Source organism: Pseudoliparis swirei, chromosome 6, assembly GCF_029220125.1.
Source record: "Pseudoliparis swirei isolate HS2019 ecotype Mariana Trench chromosome 6, NWPU_hadal_v1, whole genome shotgun sequence".
In the NCBI taxonomy this organism is placed as follows: Eukaryota; Metazoa; Chordata; class Actinopteri; order Perciformes; family Liparidae; genus Pseudoliparis; species Pseudoliparis swirei.
The window spans coordinates 6,846,039-6,868,071 of record NC_079393.1 but is presented as its reverse complement, the minus strand read 5'-3'; the positions used below and the strand labels follow the sequence as shown (position 1 = coordinate 6,868,071).

At 43.8% G+C, this 22,033-nt stretch overlaps 3 protein-coding genes across 5 annotated transcripts; all 3 read left to right on the top strand.

Moving 5' to 3' along the window:
- The first annotated feature begins 328 nt into the window (after window positions 1-328).
- LOC130195083 (hemoglobin embryonic subunit alpha-like) lies at window positions 329-1,418 on the top strand. The gene is made up of 3 exons (XM_056416372.1): window positions 329-463; window positions 557-764; window positions 1,212-1,418. The coding sequence occupies exons 1-3, from the start codon at window positions 366-368 to the stop codon at window positions 1,338-1,340; spliced, it is 435 nt and encodes a 144-aa protein (XP_056272347.1). The 5' UTR covers window positions 329-365; the 3' UTR covers window positions 1,341-1,418.
- Window positions 1,419-5,481: 4,063 nt separating this feature from the next.
- On the top strand, window positions 5,482-15,066 carry bmt2 (base methyltransferase of 25S rRNA 2 homolog). Of its 3 annotated transcripts, XM_056416362.1 has the most exons (6): window positions 5,482-5,721; window positions 10,667-10,808; window positions 10,911-11,039; window positions 11,360-11,474; window positions 12,714-13,042; window positions 13,152-15,066. In XM_056416362.1, exons 1-6 carry the CDS (start codon window positions 5,562-5,564, stop codon window positions 13,321-13,323), a joined length of 1,047 nt encoding a protein of 348 aa, XP_056272337.1. In that variant the 5' UTR covers window positions 5,482-5,561; the 3' UTR covers window positions 13,324-15,066. The 3 variants fall into 3 exon arrangements, with proteins under 3 accessions (XP_056272337.1, XP_056272338.1, XP_056272336.1); XM_056416363.1 differs by having other exon boundaries at window positions 11,306-11,474; window positions 12,714-15,066; XM_056416361.1 differs by having other exon boundaries at window positions 5,484-5,721; window positions 12,714-15,066.
- Window positions 15,067-15,158: 92 nt separating this feature from the next.
- LOC130195067 (transmembrane protein 168-like) lies at window positions 15,159-21,851 on the top strand. The gene is made up of 4 exons (XM_056416349.1): window positions 15,159-17,168; window positions 17,829-17,971; window positions 19,195-19,469; window positions 20,055-21,851. Exons 1-4 carry the CDS (start codon window positions 16,041-16,043, stop codon window positions 20,618-20,620), a joined length of 2,112 nt encoding a protein of 703 aa, XP_056272324.1. The 5' UTR covers window positions 15,159-16,040; the 3' UTR covers window positions 20,621-21,851.
- Window positions 21,852-22,033: the final 182 nt, after the last annotated feature.

Sequence of the window (22,033 nt, the reverse complement as noted above, 5' to 3'; positions counted from 1 at the left end):
CATCAATGATTACAACACGGTGATATAATAATCATGAATCTGAAATGGGCATTTTTCCTGCTGTTTTTAATTTTTGTAATTTCAATGGTACTTAAGTACTTTAATTGAAATAAAATATCTGAACACTTCTTTCACAACTGTTTCACTTGAATTCTGATGACTTGACAAGATCGTATCAGAGTCAAAGAAGCTGGGGAGCCACAATGACCGTTGTTGTTTATCTCGTGGGGACTGCAGCGTCACGTAAAAACGCCTTGTGCAGCTATCTTAGAGGAGGTTCCGGGTGTGTCCATGCTCAGTTACGAGCATAAAAACCCTCTGTTTTTGGGCTCATCACAGCATTCAGCACTCATTCAACCGCCAAGATGACCAGTCTCAATGCAAAGGACAAGGCGGCAGTCAAAGCCATCTGGGCTATAGTGTCTGGACGGAAAGACGACATCGGCACCGATGCTGTGGCCAGGTAACTATGACGACAAACTGAGTGATCTAACCTGCTCCATCATCTAATGATTCGTTTCTAAACGCATCACGTTTGTATTTGTTTGTGACCCAGGATGCTGACGGTGTACCCGCAGACCAAGACTTACTTCTCCCACTGGAAGGACCAGAGCCCCACCTCTCCCGCTGTGAGGACGCACGGAGTCAAAGTGATGGCTGGAATTGAAGAAGCTGTGAGCAAAATCGACGACCTGAAAGGAGGTCTTTCTGGCCTCAGTGAGCTGCATGCCTTCACTCTGCGTGTGGACCCTGCCAACTTCAAGGTGCAGAGACAAAGTCATTACAGGATAATAGTCTGTGATGTGAAGTTCCTTAACCCTCCTGTTACCTTCACATTTACTAACATATTTTACCCTCGGGGTCAATTTGACCCCAGCAATTAAAACCTCCAGAAAATTATTAGAATTAGAATTTCCCAAGTTTAAGTGTGAGGTACTTTATGTTTGTTTGTTGACTACCTAAATAGCCCTTTAAATAAAATAAAAAGTTGATATTTCTTATATGTTTGACACAGTGAAAAACAGCCTGGGGTCAAATTGACTCCAAAGAACACCGACATTAAACATTGAATGGGGTCAAATTGACCCTAAAGGTAACAGGAGGGTTAAACTCGTCGACGGGGTTCCAGACCTGCAACAGGTCCATCTGCTGTTTCCATGCACCTCAAGCTCCATATATGTAACATCTGTGTGATTGCTTTCTTTTCACAGATTCTCTCTCACTGCCTCCTCGTGGTCATGGCCAGCATGTTCCCCAATGAATTCACCCCTGAGGTCCACGTGGCCATGGATAAGTTCCTGGCTGCTGTGTCTCTGGCCCTGGCTGAGAAGTACCGATAAACAGCAGGAGATGACGCCGACTGCAGCGTGAGCTTACAGTGCATCATGATCAATAAATGCATTCAAGCCAAAAGCAAAGCAGTTGTTTTCTTCTTTATTTATATTTGTGATGGTTTGTGTCATGGAGATCAAAAGTCACATCTACAGCACAAAGCAGAGTTAAAACATCGAGCAAGTCACATGTCATACTCAGAGTCTTTTAGTCCTGACATGTCATAGACAAAGCGATTATTTGATTAATTTAGAAAGCCGTCGTCAGATTAATTAATGAAAAAAATCGTTAGTTGCAGCCATATATTTATTATATTGAACCTATCGTCTCCTCCAATTGGCTTGAGTTCACCTTCAGTCTCTCTGAATCTTCTTTTCCAATGCCCTGGTCGATGAAAGTATTCTCAAAAGTGTCGTTCTTGTTCTGCAAGTCCTTGATCGGCTCCTTCTGGGACTTCAATTCCTCAGAGAGTTTGATATTCTTTCTCAGCAAATTAGCGTGTTGTTTGCTGCTCTGCTCGAGCTGTGTCATCAGATGCTGGAATTTCCGAGCATCAGCGCTGTCCAGGTCTGGAGCAGTCTGGGGAAGTTTGACACGTTCCCTTGAAGACATTACGGTGTCTTTTAAGATGTGTGTGTCACTTGAAGAAAACGTGGTCTATTAAAGATAAAAGTCCTCTTTTAAAGATTGCGGTGGTCTATACAGGACTGTCTCAGAAAATTAGAATATTGTGATAAAGTTCTTTATTTTCTGTAATGCAATTAAAAAAACAAAAATGTCATGCATTCTGGATTCATTACAAATCAACTGAAATATTGCAAGCCTTTTATTCTTTTAATATTGCTGATTATGGCTTACAGCTTAAGAAAACTCTAAAATCCTATCTCATAAAATTTTAATATTTCCTCAGACCAAGTTAAAAAAAAGATTTATAACAGCTGAGTGTTTGTCAAGGCTCAGGAAACCCTTGCAGGTGTTTCGAGTTAATTAGACAATTCAAGTGATTTGTTTAATACCCTACTAGTATACTTTTTCATGATATTCTAATATTTAGAGATGGGATATTTGAGTTTTCTTAAGCTGTAAGCCATAATCAGCAATATTAAAAGAATAAAAGGCTTGCAATATTTCAGTTGATTTGTAATGAATCCAGAATGCATGACATTTTTGTTTTTTGAATTGCATTACAGAAAATAAAGAACTTCATCACAATATTCTAATTTTCTGAGACAGTCCTGTAGAAGAAGAAGAAGAAGAAGAAGGGACCACATATCAGTGACACCAGTGGGTGGCACTATTTACACATGTACAAATCAAATTTAGCAATGAAATAAAAAATATTTCAACCACATAGAAATCTAAATTACCCTTTGTGAGTTGTAAAATGTCTTTTTAATATTTTTTTTATTTCAAGAAAATGGACTGACACTTTTATCTCAGAAGCCGTACCCGAAGAGTACTTGAGCAACATGTAGGTGGGTTAACTTGTATATATATTTGTGTTCATGGACATTTACCTTTTTTTATTGATTCCACTGATCATCTGTTGAATAGAATACAATAAAACAGGAAAAACTTGTGAAGTGTTTAGTTTCCTAACAAGAAACACTATCTAACTACTCGCGTTCTTCGTTCATGCATTTCTTTTCTTCGCCTATTTTTTAAAGGTTGCATTCTCCTTTCCAAAACATGTGAGACTGAAGTGAGACTAACGACTAATTTTAAGATGTATAACACTTTCATCGACAGTGCTTTTGAATAATGTACACTACCATAACCCTCAATGCAACATTATGTATGTAGGCTTTCCAAGTACCTCTCCTCACGCAGTGATGTCCAGTCCAAATCTATTCTGCATGCTTTGTCCTATTTCTGGGTTAAATCCGATTAGCTCACTTGGGGCCTTTTGTGTAGCTGTGTCTGTGCCAAATTATTGTAGGTTGTACTGGACATGAGCATATTCTCTGACGAATCTATTTTAAAGTAAACAACCTAACTGATAACGTATGTAGTTTATAGTGTAGTTGTGCTGATATTTTTAATAACAAGGCCTTTAAACACAGTTAAATACAGTACAGGATAAGATAAATAAACTGTATTTACATTCACAAGTTACAACAGTAGAGCATAATGGGGGAGACGTAAGTAGCATTCAAGTGCACAGGACAAACAACACTTTCAAAGATTTTACACAAACAATATATGTATTGATAAGCAGGGTTACATATGCTTAAGGCTGTGCTAAAAGACCAGTGTGTAATGATGAATAATATGTAGAATCCGAGTAAAAATTATAAACAATAGAGGAATATATCGCATACGCATTCAAATGATATATGCGTGTGGCAGGCACGTGCACAGACATTCTGGGGGGCAGGTGCTCAATCCAAAAAAAAGGGCACCCAATGCCAAAAAACAATAGTGACCGAGTTGAAGCGTCAGCAGCACTGATGATGCTGTCCTCAACCTGCGTTTCCTCTGGGCAGCATCAGACCACTAGCTTACATTTTCTTTATGAATAAAGATGAATTATTAGATAGCAACAACAGTACAAGCATTCTGATTGGCTAATGGGCGTCATGCCACGTATTGCCCTCCTCGCTGGTCTGATACGGATCTGTATTGCCCTCTTACGTCATTTTCAAAATGAGCGATATTGATAGACATCAACAGCCAAGAGCAGTGGTCCTCAAACTAAGGCCCGCGGGCCTCTTTTCTCGCTCTCCTCTCTCTTCTCTCTCTCTTTTCTCTCTCTCTCTTCTCTCTTTTCTCTCTCTTTTCTCTTCTCTCTCTCTTTTCTCTCTCTTTTCTTTCTTTTCTCTCTTTTCTCTCTCCTCTCTCTCTCTTCTCTCTTTTCTCTCTTCTCTCTCTCTTTTCTCTTCTCTCTCTCTTTTCTTTCTTTTCTCTCTTTTCTCTCTCCTCTCTTCTCTCTCTCTCTATTCTCTAAACAAAACTAACGTCAGTAAACAGCTGGACAAGGCTTTGAAATCACGGATTTCGTGAGTTTTTGTTTGTTTATTTTTTTAGGAAACGTCGGACCAGTTGTGACGTCATGTTTTCAGCAGCGCTAATGTTGTGGTTGATCACAAAACAACGTCAGGGGACAAACACCGTCATGACCTGTGTGTCTGATGCTGCGGGTCAGAGGAGAAGGAGGTGCAGCCGTTTGGTGGCGCGAGGAGCACTGCGCAGAGGAGGAAGTAGAGGAGGGAGGGGCGCGGCGGGGGGAGGGGGGGGGGGCTCGTGAGCGCCGCATGTCGGGGCGAAATTCTCAAATAAATGCTCCGTCGGATATTAAAACACATTTGGGGGGACTTGATGACAGAGAGAGTAACTTTTATTCTTCAATACTGATGAATGAAAAAAGTGGGCTCCAACAAAAAGGGCACTTTTCTCATCCAGGGCACCACTAGCTTGAGCACCACTAGGGCTCTACCTGTGCACATGCCCCCCCCCGCAGAACGAAATTTTCGGATATCAGTCAGTCGCGCGCAATTCCAGGATGCTTTATTTTCATTGGTTGCTGGATTAAATCTTACCCAGGTACAACAGATACGGTTTTTTTTCTGATTGGCTATTGTGTAGCAGCCCATTTCTTTTTTTTGATTGGCTGATAAGTGGCTCCTCACAGCAGAACTCCAGGGGAGCGCTTGATTCCTCCACGGTGAGGGCAGCGCGGCCAGCTCATGTTTGCGCGCTGCGGCAAATTAAAACATTAAATAGCCGAGAGTTTTTTTCAGCGCGAGAAATACGATGTGTGGCGGGAGTGCGTGACTTAAGACCGAAATGCGTGAGTCTCACGCTCAATGCGTGACACTTGAGAGCCCTGTATATGTATTCAGCTGTTAGATACAATATACGAGCAAAACATTCACACAGATAAGTTGTTTATTTGTTATAATGTCATATTGAACAGAAACAATATTTGTTTAATGTTACGTCATGAGATGCCGGGATTACTTCATTGGTTGCAGAATTTTACAAGCTGCACTTAAACGCTCCACGGGACGCACGCAGTCACAGCTGCGCTTCCAGGCTTGCGATTGGACGACGGACTGTCAGTTCCGAAGCACGTGTGTCAAACTCAACCAATCAGCTTGCGTTTTGTTGGCTCGTGCGCCGGTTCGCCGGTCGGCTTTTTCGCAGGTTTTTTTTTTTGCAGCTGGGTAAAAAAAGAAAGAAAGGGGGAAGCAAACTGGCCGAAGGGGCAACATCGGCGGCGCGGTGCTATGGACCTCAGGGACAATGTCGAGACAGGGGAGACGGAAAACCACACGGAGTCCTCCTACGTGCCGATTCCCGACGAAGTGCCGCACAAGAGGGAGCAGGAGAAGCTGTCGGGGGTCGTCAAAAACGTCCACCGAAAACTGCGCAGGAAATACCGAGAGGGTAAGCCGCCTCCGTGGGCCCCTCCGTCTCTCTCTCTCGGCCCGGCAGCCGAGTGGCTAACACTCCACATTAGCGCCTGGTTACTAAACTAAACCCTTTTTTGTTGATAGTAATTAACTTAAAGACAACTTGTGTCGGTCCTGCTCCGAGCTAAACGGCCTCGTTTTGTTCCGCAGGTTGCATTCACTCCGCGAGGCCTTTTTAAAGCTACTTAATAACATTTGGGCTACTTACACTGGAGATACCACAGACGTTTATTCACGAAAGTAACCAGTGTAAACGTGTATGTATCTCTCTATTTAAAAGCTTTTCTATTTGGTTTAATGGGTTACCAGTTAGAGATACTATCTGCTGGCAATACATGACTTATTAGTGCCTCTTTATTGGCAATAAATGCTAACTCTATCGCCTAAACAAATATTTTTGCAATTTTTACTTCCATATTATCTTTATTTCTGGATATTGGGGTTATTCTGAAGTAGAACACATTCAGGTTGAAGGTAAATCAATCCCTCATTGCTTGGGAAATCAAAGTGTCCCCTGTGTACATCATGGATGGATCTTTTTACTCTTTAGTTAAACTTTTTGACACAGAAATAGCTTCTTTCCACTGGCCGTCACCATGATGAACAATTAATCAGACTCTCCCATCTGCACTATCTGCACTTTTTGTCTACTGTCTTTAATGTCTTTTTTATATTTATCCCGCTTATTGTATATTGTGTGTGTGTATAAGTACGGAAGAGCAAAGTGAAACCGGAGTCAAATTCCATGTATGTGCAAACCTACATGGCCATTAAAGCTGATTCTATTCTATTCTATTAGAGACACATTACCCAGTTATTTCTTATAATTAAAGTAAAGATCCAAACTGAGAGGATACCACCTCCAGGATATATTTACTTCTGCTTTTGCAATTAAGGGGAAGTACAAAATCAGAATCTGTCTCCGTGGGGGAAGATGATACAGTTTCGTTAAAACTGATTTCTCAGGCAGAATGACGAAGCTCCCGGTCCCCTCATCTGTCTTCACTCAGCGAGCCCTCAACTATTTGCAAATAAAATGAGCAAGTCTGTAATCGAACCATCCGGATACAAGATGAAAACCAAAATGCCGCTTCATTCAATAATTCCCTCGTGCTTGTGTTCCAGTGACCGACATTTTAAAGTAATGTACGGATCCATTTTTAAAGCTGTAAAGATTGTATCACGTTTGCGGCTTTCTGTCTCTTATTATGAGTCAATCTGGACAAGATGTCAAATGGGAAGTTTGGGAAAACCCATTTAAAAAATAATCACCACAGATGTATGACATGTAGCCAGACCGCTGGGTAAGTAAACAAACTGACGTTTGACTTTACTGCCCCGACGGAGGGATTTATTCCAGCTACGAGCTTGAAGACTTAGTAGTTTAGGGTGCCTTACAGCAATGCTGAAGTGCCCTTTTATTTAAAAGAAGGAAGAAAAAAATAAACTTCCTACAAAGCCAAACCACACTGAGGAGTTGTGCTGTTGACTCATGTTCTCCCTCTGAGGAAATGCATAGACCTACTGGAGACCGTGTGGGAGGGCAACACGAAAAAACAAGTTCCAAGCGGCGTGTGCAAAAGTGTTAACTTGAGAAAAGCATTAGCTTAAAATTGTTGCGTAATTGCAGCAGAACAACGTCCGACAGTTTAAACTCTATAGCGGTGTCAAACTCATTTTCACCGTGGGCCACGTCAGCATCACGGCTACCCTCATCGGGCTGTAACAGACATATAAATGTATAAAATACTCCCCAACATGGTGTTAAATATCAATCTTTGCATTTGATTATTGTTTATTTGAGTGTAGAAATATTGTTCATAAGACATTTTCTCTAATATTTGTAACATGAATCCATTTAATTTGAAACCTTCAAAATAAAAGCACAGGATATTTTTCTTGCATTTCTTTAAGAAAAGGTGATCACATGACTTTCTAGTTGTCAGGGGCCACATGGAATGATGTGGCGGGCCGGATTTGGCCCGCGGGCCTTGTGTTTGACACCTGCGATTTATTTTATTTTGCCACGTTGGAAGGCACATGTGTTATGAATTAATTGTCTCAATTCAATTCAATTCAATTCAGTTTATTTGTATAGCCCAATTTCACAAATTACAAATTTGTCTCGGAGTGCTTTACAATCTGTACACATAGACATCCCTGCCCCAAAACCTCACATCGGACCAGGAAAAACTCCCAAATAACCCTTCAGGGGGAAAAAAAGGGAAGAAACCTGGAGGAGAGCAACAGAGGAGGATCCCTCTCCTAGGATGGACAGATGCAATAGATGTAATGTGTACAGAAGGACAGATTTAGAGTTAAAATACATTCAATGAATATGACAGAGTGTATGAATAGTTCATAGTAGGCATATTCCACGATGGAGACCTCCACGATCCATCAGGCAGATGGCGGTGGGGAGGAGGAGTGGCCGGAGTCTCAACAGGACAGTGGCGTAGTCATGAGCAGGAATTCCACGACCCAGACGATCCATCAGGCAGATAGGATCTATGCTGACTCATAGGGTCCGGTGACCCCATGAGACGAAAGTCAAAAGGACTTCCGGGAGAAAGCAGAGTTAGTAACGTGTGATTGAGAGATGAAAATTCATCCTTAAGGAGAGAAAAAGAGGAGATAGGTACTCAGTGCATCCTAAACGTCCCCGGCAGCTATAAGCCTATAGCAGCATATCAAGGGGCTGGACCAGGTGAACCTGATTCAGCCCTAACTATAAGCTCTGTCAAAGAGGAAGGTCTTAAGTCTACTCTAACGAGGTGACTGTGTCTGCCTCCCGGACTGAAATTGGAAGCTGGTTCCATAAAAGAGGAGCTTGATAACCAAAGGCTCTGGCTCCCATTCTACTTTTTAAGACTCTAGGAACTACAAGTAGTCCCGCATTTAGTGAGCGTGAGCTAGGGGGCAAACAATATGGTTGGCAAGCTCATGCAAGGCACATCACTCATCAAGGCTTTGTAGGTTAAGAGAAGAATTTAAAAGTGATTCTTTTTACTTTTGTGAGCCAGTGCAGAGCAGCTAGTGCAGGAGTGATGGATTCTTTCTTAGTTTTAGTGAGAACACGAGCTGCAGCATTCTGGATCAACTGAGAGGACCTAAGAGATTTATTAGAGCAGCTCACAATAAGGAGTTGCAGTAATCAGTTCAGTCTCAAATAAACCACCGTTGAGAAGATTTTTAAGTTTTTGAGACAAGATGCCATTCAAAGATGAAAGAATGCAGTCCTACATTTGCTTTACGGGAGTTAAAGGATGTCCGACATCAAAGATAACGATTCTTTACAGTGGTTTATGCCAGGGCGGCTTACAGAATCCACATCACCAGATAAATCACAAGATGTCAAAAGTTGCAGGTCATCCATGTGTCTTCTTCGTTTGAATTTTATCGATAAAGTAGTAGTTTAGTGTCTGCACTGCAATATAGTTGGTGCCTCATGTGCATAACAATGAAAGTTTATGGCAATGTGTACTGCCCAAAGGAAGCATGTATAAGGTAAATAAAATTGGTCCAAGCACAGAACCTGTGGAACTCCGGATTAACGTTGGTGGTTAGATTTTCAGACATATAAACTACAAGATCGATCTCGATCTGATAAATAGGATTTAAACCAAATTAGTGCCGTGCCTGAAATGCCAATCGACTGCTCCAGTCTCTGTAACTTGAATGCCTGTTTTATGTTATTTGACTGCTCCTGAATCAAAAATATGCACTGGATTTATATCGCTGTCCTCAAATCAACAACTTTTACTAGTTTGAAAACGATTCATCGTGTTTGAGCGATATTTATTTTATCGGTGTTGTCCTGGAACAAACGTTGCCACATTCTCTCCTATCGGTTAGATAAAGCGACGCGTAGAGGGGTCAGCGTGTTTCTGTTATTCGTTTTACCTCTAATCCTACTTTTGCACTCGGAAATGCCGCGAAATGTTCCCAAGTGACGTTCCATCAAGTTCCATTCGAAACTAAGCCAAAGAATAATGCGCAAATGAGACGAGTCATTTTTTTGTTTTGGAGACCGGAGCTGCCCACAGGAGTCGTGCTGCGAGCCGACCTCACGAGAGGTTAACGCAGGGCTCGTACGGTCGTGGAAAACCTGGAAAAGTCATGGAATTTTAAAATGGTCATTTCCAGGCCTGGAAAAGTCCTGGAAAAAAATTAAATCGTAAAAGTTTTGGAAAAGTCATGGAAATGTGTTATCACGTGTTCATTTACGCCGAGTTTGAAATAATAATGTTTTTTAAAGAAAGACGCTGAAAATATAAGCCGCCGTACGCTCTCAATACGCAAAATGTTCTACATTTTTTATGTTTATACCAAGATTTCAGTTTGGTCATGGAAATTTGTTTTAAAGTCCTGGAAATCCACTGGTCAAAATGTGTAAGAACCCTGTTAATAAGTAAAGCGTGATCCGGCCGGCTCGGCATAGAATCCCAGCGGTCGCTTCTCGAGCGCTGCCGTTCGCCACCGACTCTCGCGGTCCCTTCATTTCTTTAAAATCTCTATCAAGAGGTAGTTTTTTTTCCCCCTGATTAGCGCGTTTGCCTACGTTCCAGGGTGTACGCTGCGGTGATAGGCCGACGGGATTTCGCTCTGACTTTATTCTAACTGGCGGAGAGGAGCGGGTTTATCAGACGCTGCGTCGGCGGTTAACGTGGCTTCAGCTTTCCTCCAGAGGAGCACCGCCACGCTCTGGGGCTCAAGGGGAGGGCGAGAGTTGCCGAGTAGGTTGTGAATGTGTGTGGTGACTTGCTGTGGACGACCAGATAAGAACAGAGCTGCAGCGTGATGACATCAGTCGCTTCAGATAACTTTGTTGCGTCTCGCCAGGTTGTGAGTTCTGAGTTTTGCCTTTTCTGTCTTTTTATTCGTCCGCTCTGACCTGACTTTTTGTTTTTTCTCCTCAGTGGGCGACTTTGACAAGATCTGGCGCGAGCACTGCAAAGATGAGCAGACGCTGAGCGAGTACGCCCTCGCCATGAAGAATCTCGCCGACAACCACTGGACCAGAAACTACGAGGGAGAGGGACGCATCGAGTGGTGCCGCAGGTACGAGCCGCTGCAGTGTTTTTGGATCTCGTGACGATGAAGTCTCTCGTCGCTTTGGCGGTAGAGTTTGAGTCGTGTTTTTTTTTTTTTATTGTTTCACAGCGTCTGTCAAGAATATTTCTTGGATGGCGGGATGAGAAGAATGATAGAAAAGGATGCGAAAAGTGCCATGCTGACCATGAGTCTTACGACGGAGTCTGTATGTGCCCAACCGTACAGCACCATCCCCAGGTAAACACGAGAGCAACGCCACCCTCTTCCATCGCCTAGAGCGACAGTGACTGGCCTGAATGTTTCTTTTCAGATTTTTATAAAATATGTGTTTTGTTTTTCTCATTTCTTATTAAAAAAAAAAGCATTTTCAGTAATACTAGCAAAGCATGCGTGGACCTTGCTCTAAATCAATTCTCTATTTGTTTGTTGTGAAGGAACAGAGGAGATGATGTTTTTAACGATGTGGTTGTTACAGGACAAAGAGACACGATCAGATGCACCAGTCACGTTGTGTTTCTACTTTTTTTTTCTTTTTCCGTTTCACTCTTTTGTTGTAGTTCCATCTCTCAGCTGGGGAAAATGCGCCTTCTCGACGTGGGAAGCTGCTTCAACCCTTTCTTAAAGTTCGACGAGTTCCTGACAGTTGGTATCGACATAGTGCCCGCAGTTGAGGTACGAGCTCTCATTTTTAGCTTTTCTGTTGTTATAAATCCTTGAAAAATAAAATGCACACGGTTCCCGTCTGGTGATTCAGTGCTGGCGATAACGAGAGCGGCCGTGACTCACGCGGGGGTATCGCTGTTGTGGTTCGACAGTACGTGGGAACAGAAAGCGGAACAGAAAGCGGAACAGAAAGCACCTCGCTTTCTCGTAAATGGATCCACTTAAAAGTCAGGGTCCGTACGGTCGTGGAAAACCTGGAAAAGTCATGGAATTTTTAAATGGTCATTTCCAGGCCTGGAAAAGTCCTGGAAAAAACGTAAATTATAAAAGTTTTGGAAAAGTCATGGAAATGTGCTATAATCACGTGTTCATTTACGGCGAGTTTGAAATAATGTATATGTTTTTTTTAAAGAAAGATCAAGAGCGCCAGGGTCATGATTGTCATCTGTGGTTCTGCTGTTGATCCCACTTTGACAACATGTATTCACCACCGGTATTCAACATTCATTCACAGTTTATGCATACACATGTGTTTAATTCCTACGCGACCCCGGTTCCTAACGTTACCCGCCGGCCTCTTCTATTAGAGGACTTTAGTGTCAAACTGTATCGTGATTTCCCTATTAAAATCAAGTCAAACAATTTCCAATACTCCTGATCAAATTTAGAGTATTCAATCTGACTGATTTAAATGAATAGGTTCAGTCTGTTTTGATCAGGGTTCTTCTCAGGTCTTCTGGACGATTTCACAACCATTCTCTTGCTACCATTTGTTGGAGTTGGACAACATCACACCACCTGGACAGGACTCACTGGAAGAATTCAAAATCAAGATACAAAATAGACAATGGACCCAAATCCAAACCTGACACCAATGGGCCATCTTAAATAGAATGATAAGGACAGTTCTGATTGGACAGGAGCATAGGGGCGGTGTCTTCTCATTGGTTCTCCTTCATTGGATGTTGTGTCCAGCTCATGAATATATGTAAAATAGAAGAGGTGAAGAAGAGGACAGATGTGTTGATATAATGGCCCCTGTCTGGTAAGAAGATTCCGACGCTCAAAATATAAGCCGGGGTACGCTCTCAATACGCACAATGTTCTAAATTGTTCATGTTTATACCGAGATTTCAGTTTGGTCGTGGAAATTTGGTTTAAAGTCCTGGAAATCCACTGGTCCAAATGTGTAAGAACCCTGAAAGTGCTGACACTGCCTGTTTTTTTTCCTCCCTCCTACCTTTTCAGAGCGTGTACAAGTGTGACTTCCTCAACCTCCAGCTCCAGCAGCCTCTCCAGCTGGCGAGCGACGCGGTCGAGGCCTTCCTCCGCCAGCTCCGCGACCCCATCGACGCGCTGCCCGCCCAGCTCTTCCACGTGGCCGTCTTCTCCCTGCTCCTGTCCTACTTCCCCTCGCCGTACCAGCGCTGGATCTGCTGCAAGAAGGCCCACGAGCTGCTGGCGCTGCACGGCCTGCTGCTCATCATCACGCCCGACTCCTCCCACCAGAACCGCCACGCGCTCATGATGCGCAGTTGGCGCGTGGCGGTGGAGTCCCTGGGCTTCAAGCGGTACAAGTACGTCAAGTACTCCCACATGCATCTCATCGCCTTCCGCAAGGCGTCCCTGGCCACCACCAGCGACCTGGTGTCCCGCAACTACCCGGAGATGCTCTACATCCCTCAGGACTTCCACTCCAACGAGGAGGAGGAGGAGTGCGGCGACGTGCCCGTGCAGGCGCGCTCCGAGTTCGAGGACGACCAGATGGCCTGCGGCTTCACCGAGCTGCCCGACGCGCCCTACGACTCCGACTCCGGGGAGAGCCAGAGCAGCTCGGTGCCCGGCTTCCACGAGCTAGAAGACCCCATCCTGCTTCAGAGCTAGGCTTTAACCAGCTACACCCCCCCCCCTCTCCTTTCCTCTGCGTAACTTGTCGCCTCCCCTTCAACTGCTGCGCTGCCAAGTTCAAACCTGCTGCATTCTTCTCCCACTTGTCCTCCCTTTCCTCAAAACAAATGCAGTTTGCACAGTGCGAAAGTTTACAGATTATTTTCTCATATCCACCCTCCTCTGAGAGTACACACACGTACACATATACAAAAACACACACACGCACACAGATGGATATATTTTGATAAATCTAGATTTTTTTTTTTAAAGAGTTGGAAAGTGAACACCCATAATATATCTAAACTCCCCGCTCCTTGATTTCCACGCAATCTTCCAATCAGCTTTCAATAACAAAAGTCGGCTTGTCTGCTTTCTGTACTCGGCCTCTATTTTAATAAGCTAGTGTCGCAGGCTGCTTGGTACAAAAGACAAATGCAGCACCGCCAGCAGTCTTGACGGGAGTTTGATTGCACTGGAAAGACTGAGATGGAACGACTGGACTGGTACGCTTGCTTCTGTCGGTCATGCAGCTCGACTCTCTGAAGAATATTGATGTGCGTTTAGTTTTCCAAGACAAAAAAAATAAGTTCCTTGTTTTGAAATATATATATATATTATATGTATAAATATATTATATGTATAAATATTGTATGTATAAATATGTCTTTATATATATATTTTATATATATATAAATATGTCTTTATATATATAATATATATATATATATTCTCAACAGTCAAAACGTTAGTGTTGTCCAGTGTAAAGTGTGGCAATGCCATTTTAACTCGCCATTCTCTGTATAATTTGTGTATCTTTTACAAGAAAGTGGTATTTGTAGCATTTTAAACATTTTCTGAACCATAAGGTAGGAGTATTACTAGGTTTACTAATGTGAAACTAACTTGTGTTTACTCATTGTGTAACACGGTACAAGTGTTTCTAAGTAGGTGTTAGTTGTTTGTTTTTTCGCCTCCATGTCGTCCTCACACAATATTACGACTTAATTATCTCCTGTTGGCTTTCCAATACATTTCTTGTTCTCTAGCAGAGACGTAGTACAACACTGTAAGCCAGTGGCCCATCTCAAAATGGACTTTAAAGCACCAGTATCCGTTGACACAGTTTTTGTAACTTTAATGTGAAATTACAGTAAGTACTCTGCCTCAAAAAAAAAAGAAAATCCAGATCTGAAGCTCGTCACGGAAGAGATTTGCACTAATTTACAGTTTTTTTGTTTGTTGTCAAACCGAAAGCTCAGACGGGTGAGAAACAGTCGATTTTTAGCAATAGCAAAAGTGTGTGTGTTGCGCAAGTGGATTTCCATGCACCTGGAGAAAGTGGGACTCGAACCCTTTTTTTTAACTGAAAGATATCAAGTCTCTACAGGTCCAGTTCTCTTATCATATTAATGGCCGAGAAACAATTCCAGTGTTGATGTAATGCAGTGTGTTCCCATCTCGTTTTCCAGGTAACACACATCTCTCTCTGCTTATATCTTCTCTGCGTTAACAGAAAATAACACACACACTCTCAAAAAAAAACTTTCACGGTACCACACAAATTCCGAATTTTAATTTTTGTGATGAATCGGCGCTTTTTGTCTTCCAATGTTTCTTTAGGTGCATTTGAGTCGTTTCATTTTCAACAATGCAGAACAATGTGTGCTTATAGTATGGTTGTATTTCTCTTTTATAAATGAATGTAAATGTATCGCGCCTGTGTTTTTTGTGTATTATACTGTTATTCTTTTTAAATACTGCTCTGTGCACTGCTTATGGAGTTGTGAAGAAGCAGTTGTGCTTTAGGAGATTGAGAGGGACATTTATTGATGCGTATTTTAATTGGCAAAATATGTCAACATCGGTAGCAGTTGAAAACATAAATAATGTAGGGTCCTATGTATTTGGAGCCAGGGTTATGCTGAACACTGCGTTGTATACCTTGACGTTAAGGCCATTTTGACAATGGGGCAATGTTGTCCTTTTGTCAGGGGTTAAAAGTTAACACTTGAAACTTACACTAGTATTTTATGTGGGTGTAACAGCAAATTACTATCGCTCAAATCCCAAAAATACAGATGTTTAAAGGCATTTTTACAGATTTTCTTATTTCCTTATGAAGGTAGGATTGGCTTAATTTGTTAAAATCCAGACTAGTGCATTGTTTTCCCTTTTGCTTAGATTATGAGCACAGAGGTTTTACTTTTTACAGTTTCCATGAGTAAATCTTGAGTTTACTCTTCTCCGCGCATTCTTATCATTAAGATCCACAAACTACGTTTTTAGCGTTGGTCGAACTGTTTTGACCCTCGAGGCTTGCCGTAGTCGGCGCAGCCACTCGAAGCCTGTCAACTCGAAACTTTAGACGCAACAAACTTTTTGAGCTGGCGAAGTAGTTTCCTCTCCTGGCTTCAGGGCGCTTCGTCTTAGCGCCATTAAAACAAAACCAGCCCCGGACATCAGATGACAAGAACATAAACAACGTAAACCATCAACATGTAAATATGTCGGCGTGCTAACTTTGCAGAAGTAGTTAAGCTAGCCCCACTTTCAACACATTAGCTAACGCTAGCGAGTCGTCAACGGATTAAAAATGTCGTAACTGATAATAAACCGGACTATAACTCAGAAAAAAAACCCTGTTTTTTCGGTCGTAGCTTTGCCTCGTCCGTCTTTCTCGTCGAGATGTGGCGCTTTCTCCGCTACTGTGTCAGCCACTGCCTCCGAGCGGCGATGACCCGACTCGAGGACGTGAACGGAGAGGTGAGCGTGGGCTCGTCCGTCCGGTGGCTCGGCTACCTGTCCCGGCTCAACCTCCTGGTCGCCCTGTGCTTGGGGCTCTACGCCCGGTGGGAGACGACCGCGGACGCCGCCCTGCTGGTGGTGTTCGTCCTGGCTCTCATCGTCCCCGCGGTCGCGACCGCGTCGCACTGCTTCCCCGGCACGGAGAGGGTCGGCCTCGGTCTCCTCCACCTGTGGTTCGGCTTCCTGCTCGGGCTGCAGGGTTTCCTCCACCGCGGCGACGACGCGAAGGCGCGCGCCGCCAACTACCTGCTGCTGGCCAGCGCGGGCTCGCGCTCGCTGTGGGCGCTGCTGGAGCGGCTGCGCGGACGCGCCAGGTGCCGACCCGCCTTCCTCACCGCGGCGGAGCGGCTCGAGCTGGTGGGCTTCGCCGCCGCCAGCACGGCGCTGCCCGCCCGGGACTCCGTGAGCGTGACGGTGCTGCTGGCGGCGCTGGCCGCGGTCATGGTGGCCCTCCGGGTGAAGGCGTGCCTGGCGCTCCCCAACTTGCTCTGCTTCGGCGTCGTCGCCGGCGCGCTGTTCTTCGAGTCCCTGAACGCCTCCGTTAACCCCTTCGCCCTCGCCTGCTTCTTCGGCCGGCTCGTCTGCGACCCTCTGCTGGACGTCGGCTTCAGCGGGCTCTCTGTGACCGAGCGCTGGCAGCCGTTCCTGGCGTGGCCGGCCCCGTGGCGCCGGCTGTCCCTCCTCCCTCTGGCCGCCGTGGAGGTGACCTTCATCGGTCTGGCTGCCCAGAAGCTGCGAGACCTGGACCGGTGGTACCTGACGATCCCGGGCTTTGTGGGCTGTGCGTTCTTCTGGGCCGCCAGCCACATGGTGTTCGTCATCACGCTGTGGGGCTTTCACACCAAGCTCAGTGAATGCAGGAGGCTGTGCTCGTCCCAGGGGTCAGGGGTCAGCGGCCTGAACAAGATCATGGCCTCGAAGGGCATGAGACACTTCTGCCTCATCTCGGAGCGCCTGGTGATGTTCTCGCTGCTGTCGACCGCCGCCGTGGCTGCACTTTGTTGGCAGGTAGGGGGAAAGACGGACGCCAAACATATTTCATACAGATCAACCTAATATCTCTAACTCAATAAATACAGTCTGCGGCCAATTTTGAAATTCTGTGAGCACAAAAACAGAATTACCCTATTGAGAGCAGAGTTAACAAAACGATGAAAGAAATACCTGTACACTGCCGTTTGTTCTATTTTTTTCCTAAATGAACGTGACAATATGTGGAGAGAAAACAACTTTTGTGGTTCAAATTTCCATCTAGAATAAGAGAACAAACTCGCAGTGAGGGAGCTTTTTTTATTTTTATAAAAATCCAAAAAGCAAATGTAATTTTACAAAACGGGTTTAAAAAAAAGATGTTTCTTGCTTTTCATCGTGTGTCAAAGACGCGCTGAATGTGTCGTTCTGAGTCCATTTATCCGACCAATACAACAAAATCTCTTCTTTTTACTTATTTATCACGCTCCCGTTTTTACAGTAAGAAGTTAGAACATGTGTGTGTGTTTTAGGAGAACATTCCTGTCCTCAGCCAAATTCGCGAATCACAATCTTCTCAAATTAGCTATTTATTTTCGTGTAAATGCAGATCCGCGTCGCAGTTTCTTCCGCAGTGTTTTTTGTCTCTTGAATCGTCCTCGTGTCCCGCCGGCTGTGTGATCCGTCTGTCCTCCGCAGGCCTCCAGCAGCGTCTTCGTGAGCGTCTTCCTGCTCGTCCTGCCTCTGGAGTCTCTGTTTCACGGCCTCTTCCACGAGCTCGGCAGCAGCCTCGGAGGAACCTGCGTGGGCTACGCCGTGGTCATCCCCACCAACTTCTGCAGGTAGTGTGTGTGTGTGTGTGTGGAGCATGCTGATTGGCACTACCAGGGTATTCGTGAATACACAACGTCTACAGCAGGGGTGCTCAATACGTCGATCGCGATCTACCAGTCGATCGCAAAGGGAGTATTGGTAGATCGCATGACATTAAAAAAAAATTGGCCCGCCCCCCTGTAATTTTCTCTATAGCGCCAGATTACAGTAGACGTAATTTACAGTCCCTTTTCTTAAAGAGCACGTCTTTGTTTTATTTAACTAAACAGCCGTCTGTTATTGATCGTGTCTACACAGCAGCGTGTCATTCTGTCTCATTTCGACTTGGTCATTTGGTCAAGTGTGAGCACCCCATGTCTTCAGGATCTGATGGTTGTACGAGGCGAATCAAAATGACCCCCCGGCGTTAAATCATCCGTCGTATTGCTCCTGATATTTGGCGTGTCGAGCGCACTAAGTATTCGTGGACGTTTCCTAAAGACTGATCCGAGGTTAAAAACATGCCCTGTAGCTACGTTTATGTTTGCGGGCAAATACCATATTCCTGCAACATATGTTGGCTGAATATTTAAAGAAAGAAAAGTGTTGGAAACCATTAAAAAATGTTTTTTTCTCTCATAAAAACTGGTTTTAATAGACAACATTTAAACTGTTCATTTACAGTTTGTTTGGAGAAATGTATTCCATAACTATGAACATGGCGCCCTTCATACTCGTCAGTTATTGTCATTAAAATATTCAGCTTGCATATGAAGATGTCCGTATTGAAATGTAACCGTTTTATTTTAAATCGTTTTTATTGCCTCGGCCCCCGTAGCATCATGCAACACCAGAAGTCGCATTAAAAGCAAGACATATTCAATTTTGTATACGTTAAAAATACTATATGGCTCTCAATTAAATATATTTAGCTTTTATAACTCCCCCAGTCAAAAAGGTTTCTGACCCCTGATCTAGAGCCATGAACTCTTCGTGATATTCTTTTGCTTTCTTGCTTCTCTCTGATAGTAGCTCCTCAAGGCGAGCGTATTTCCTCTATACAGATAAATGGGGGTGTGGCCTGTCAACTTGTAGAATGATTCTCACGGTGGTGAGAACCAAATTGAGGCTCAAAGCGAGAACATTCGTGCGCACGTATTGGCGAAAGCGGCCCACTCGTGTTCCCGTGGAGTCGTCTTTGCCTCGTCACCTGTGCTGAATCCCGTCTGTTTTCCTCCCGTCTGCCCCGTAGTCTGGACGGTCAGCCCGTGCTGCTGCCGCCGAGCCAGGTCCAGGAGCTGAACGAGCGCTCCACGGGCATGTTGAACCAAATCCAGCGCTTCTTCGCCCACCACTTCATCGAGACCTTCGGCTGCGACTACTCCAGCAGCGGCGTGACCAAGGAGGCGCTGCAGGCCAAGATCACGGCTTTCTTTGAGCTCCAAACGGCAGACGGACCTCGCCACGACACCTACGTGGTCTTCTACAGCGGCCACAGTCACCGCTCCGGAGAGTGGGCGCTGGCAGGTGAGAGGGAACTCCAAGGCTCATTTATGTCAATCAAGTGAGGTTGTTAACATTTGGGATTTCAAAGTTGGAGAAACTGGATTAGGTGCAACATTTCTTCTTCTTGTATCTCATTGCAAAATATAATTGTTCACAATGTCTTGTTGGTCTCTGCCATTTTAATATATATATATATATATAACTGATAAATAATATTTCTACTTTAAACAATTTGTTGTAAAACTACCAAAGTTCAGCTAAACATATTAGATTAATCAATTAGTTGCTTTATTTTGAGAATAAATTCACTTTAAATAATTAAAACATTTTATGGTTGCAGCTTCTTAAATTTGAAGATGTGCTGCTTTTCCATTTTTCCTAATTTGAATGATTTTTAAATATTGTATATATTTTATATATATATATATATAGTTTATATTTCTATATATTTTATATGTAGTTGATATTTATATATATATCTTTGTATATATATATTTTAAAAAATATATATATATTTTTATATATATATAATAAATAAAATAAATATATATATATAACAGTTTGGATCATTGTGATTTTAACTGGGCTGGTTTCTGTGCTCGTCAGGTGGAGACAGTCTCCGCCTGGACCAGATCCTGGAGTGGTGGCGGGAGAGGAACGGCAGCTTCTGCTCGCGCCTCATCTTCGTGCTCGACTGCGACCACTCGTTGCCGTGGGTGAACGAGGTGAAGCAGGTGGAGGGCCTGTACGTCGCCGTGCAGGGCGCGACGCTCACGCAGGTGACGGACGTGGAGCAGCAGGAGCCCCCGCAGCTCGGGGACTTCACCGCTCAGTGGGTGGAGTACAACTGCAACTCAAACAGCAGCATCCGGTGGTCGGAGAGGGGCGGGGCCGTGTCGGCCGCCTACGGCATCTCCAAATACTGGAGCGACTACACGCTGCACCTGCCGACAGGAAGCGACGTCACCGACTACTGGGGCGCGTTCTTCCCTCGGATGACCTACCCGGTGGTGCGGCTGGTGGCCGGCGGGTGGATGTCCGACAGCCTGAGCGGGCTGGAGCCCTGCGGTCGAGTCCTGCGATATCTGAAGAGGCTCAAACTAAACTGGTATCCCCCGGCGACGCTGGACACCGGCCAAGGCTTCAAACTGGTGCGCTCATACAAAATCTGAATATAGTGAATATATTTTTTTTAAAGTTGAGTTTTTTTGGACCTTGAGAATCGGCGGCTATCGGATCGTTTACGCACGCCAGCGTCACTTAGTTTCCGATTGGTCGGTCCGGAGTTAGTCTATTTTACTACCAGTTTTTATATTCTTTTGCAAATGTTTCTATTAACGTGTTTTTTAGGTGCGGTCTAAAGATGTTAATATCCCTACGTGGCTAAATTTTGCACATTTCTGCATCATATATGATTCCAACTTCATTTTTAGGAACATTCGTGCCTTTTCCTGTAAAATCACCAAAGAATAATCAGATGGCGACGCGTTTGGCCTTTTAACCAAAGTGGTACATTGTCAGAGGACGACCTCGGCATGAATCATCAGCGCCATGACAACGCTCCAGAGACGTTTCTAGAGGGCAAGATGTCGCAGCTCTTGTGTTTCGACTGAAATGATTCCCGTTGCACTCGGCTGCTCCACACTATGCATTTTATTATCTTGGATGCCCCGCTTTGTTGTTATGTTGTGATGCTTTCAGGGGTCGTCGTTGTTGTTCTTTTCAAACGCTCTCCAGCTGCTTCAGTTTAAAGTGTGCCAACGATGGCACTACACACGTCAGTATTTATGTCAGAATAAACCCCAGGCATTAAATGAGTCACATGATGAGATCCATTTTCTTCCTGGAGGTTGATCAAAGTGTATTATGTTATGCAAGATGATTCAGGTGAAAGATAAACTATGCAATAAAAGGAGGAGTGGGACCTCGCTGCTCAAATCAGGATTGGGCTCCTCGTTGGATGCATCCTCCAATTAACTCAAAACAGGTTATTACAGGTTTTGGGAACACAAAGAAATCTAATATACATAAAAAAATCAATACTCTGCATTTGAGGAACACTGGGGTCATTATTTCCTTACATTTTCTTGGAAATAACTTTTTAATTTAGCATTAATTATAGGAAGTATACTTAAGAGTTTTACTTTAAATAACAGCTCCCTTTAAACACAAATTAGTATTTATTCATCATGTCGACTTTTATACTTGCCTGGAGACCAATTTCAGCCAAATTATATAATTCTCTCTTAACTAAAATAGATTTGTGTGTGGATCATCAGTTACTGGCTCTCTGCTCCCAGATTTGTTTTGTTTTTGGCTTCTTTGCACTTATACACTTTATCTCGTGCACCTCACTGTTAGTTTAGTTTTACTATTCTTAAAATAAACAAAACAAAGAGGTAATTGGCTTGTGTGTGTATGTGTGTTCTTTTGCCATTGCCAAACTATAGTAAATGTTTATATGAACTATTAAAAAAATAAATTGTATAGCATGTTGTTAAATGTCCTAAAAACATTCCTGTTGGAAAGAAAAACATTAATTCGTCATGTTGGAAAAAGCCCAATTGTGCATGTTGAAAAAGAGT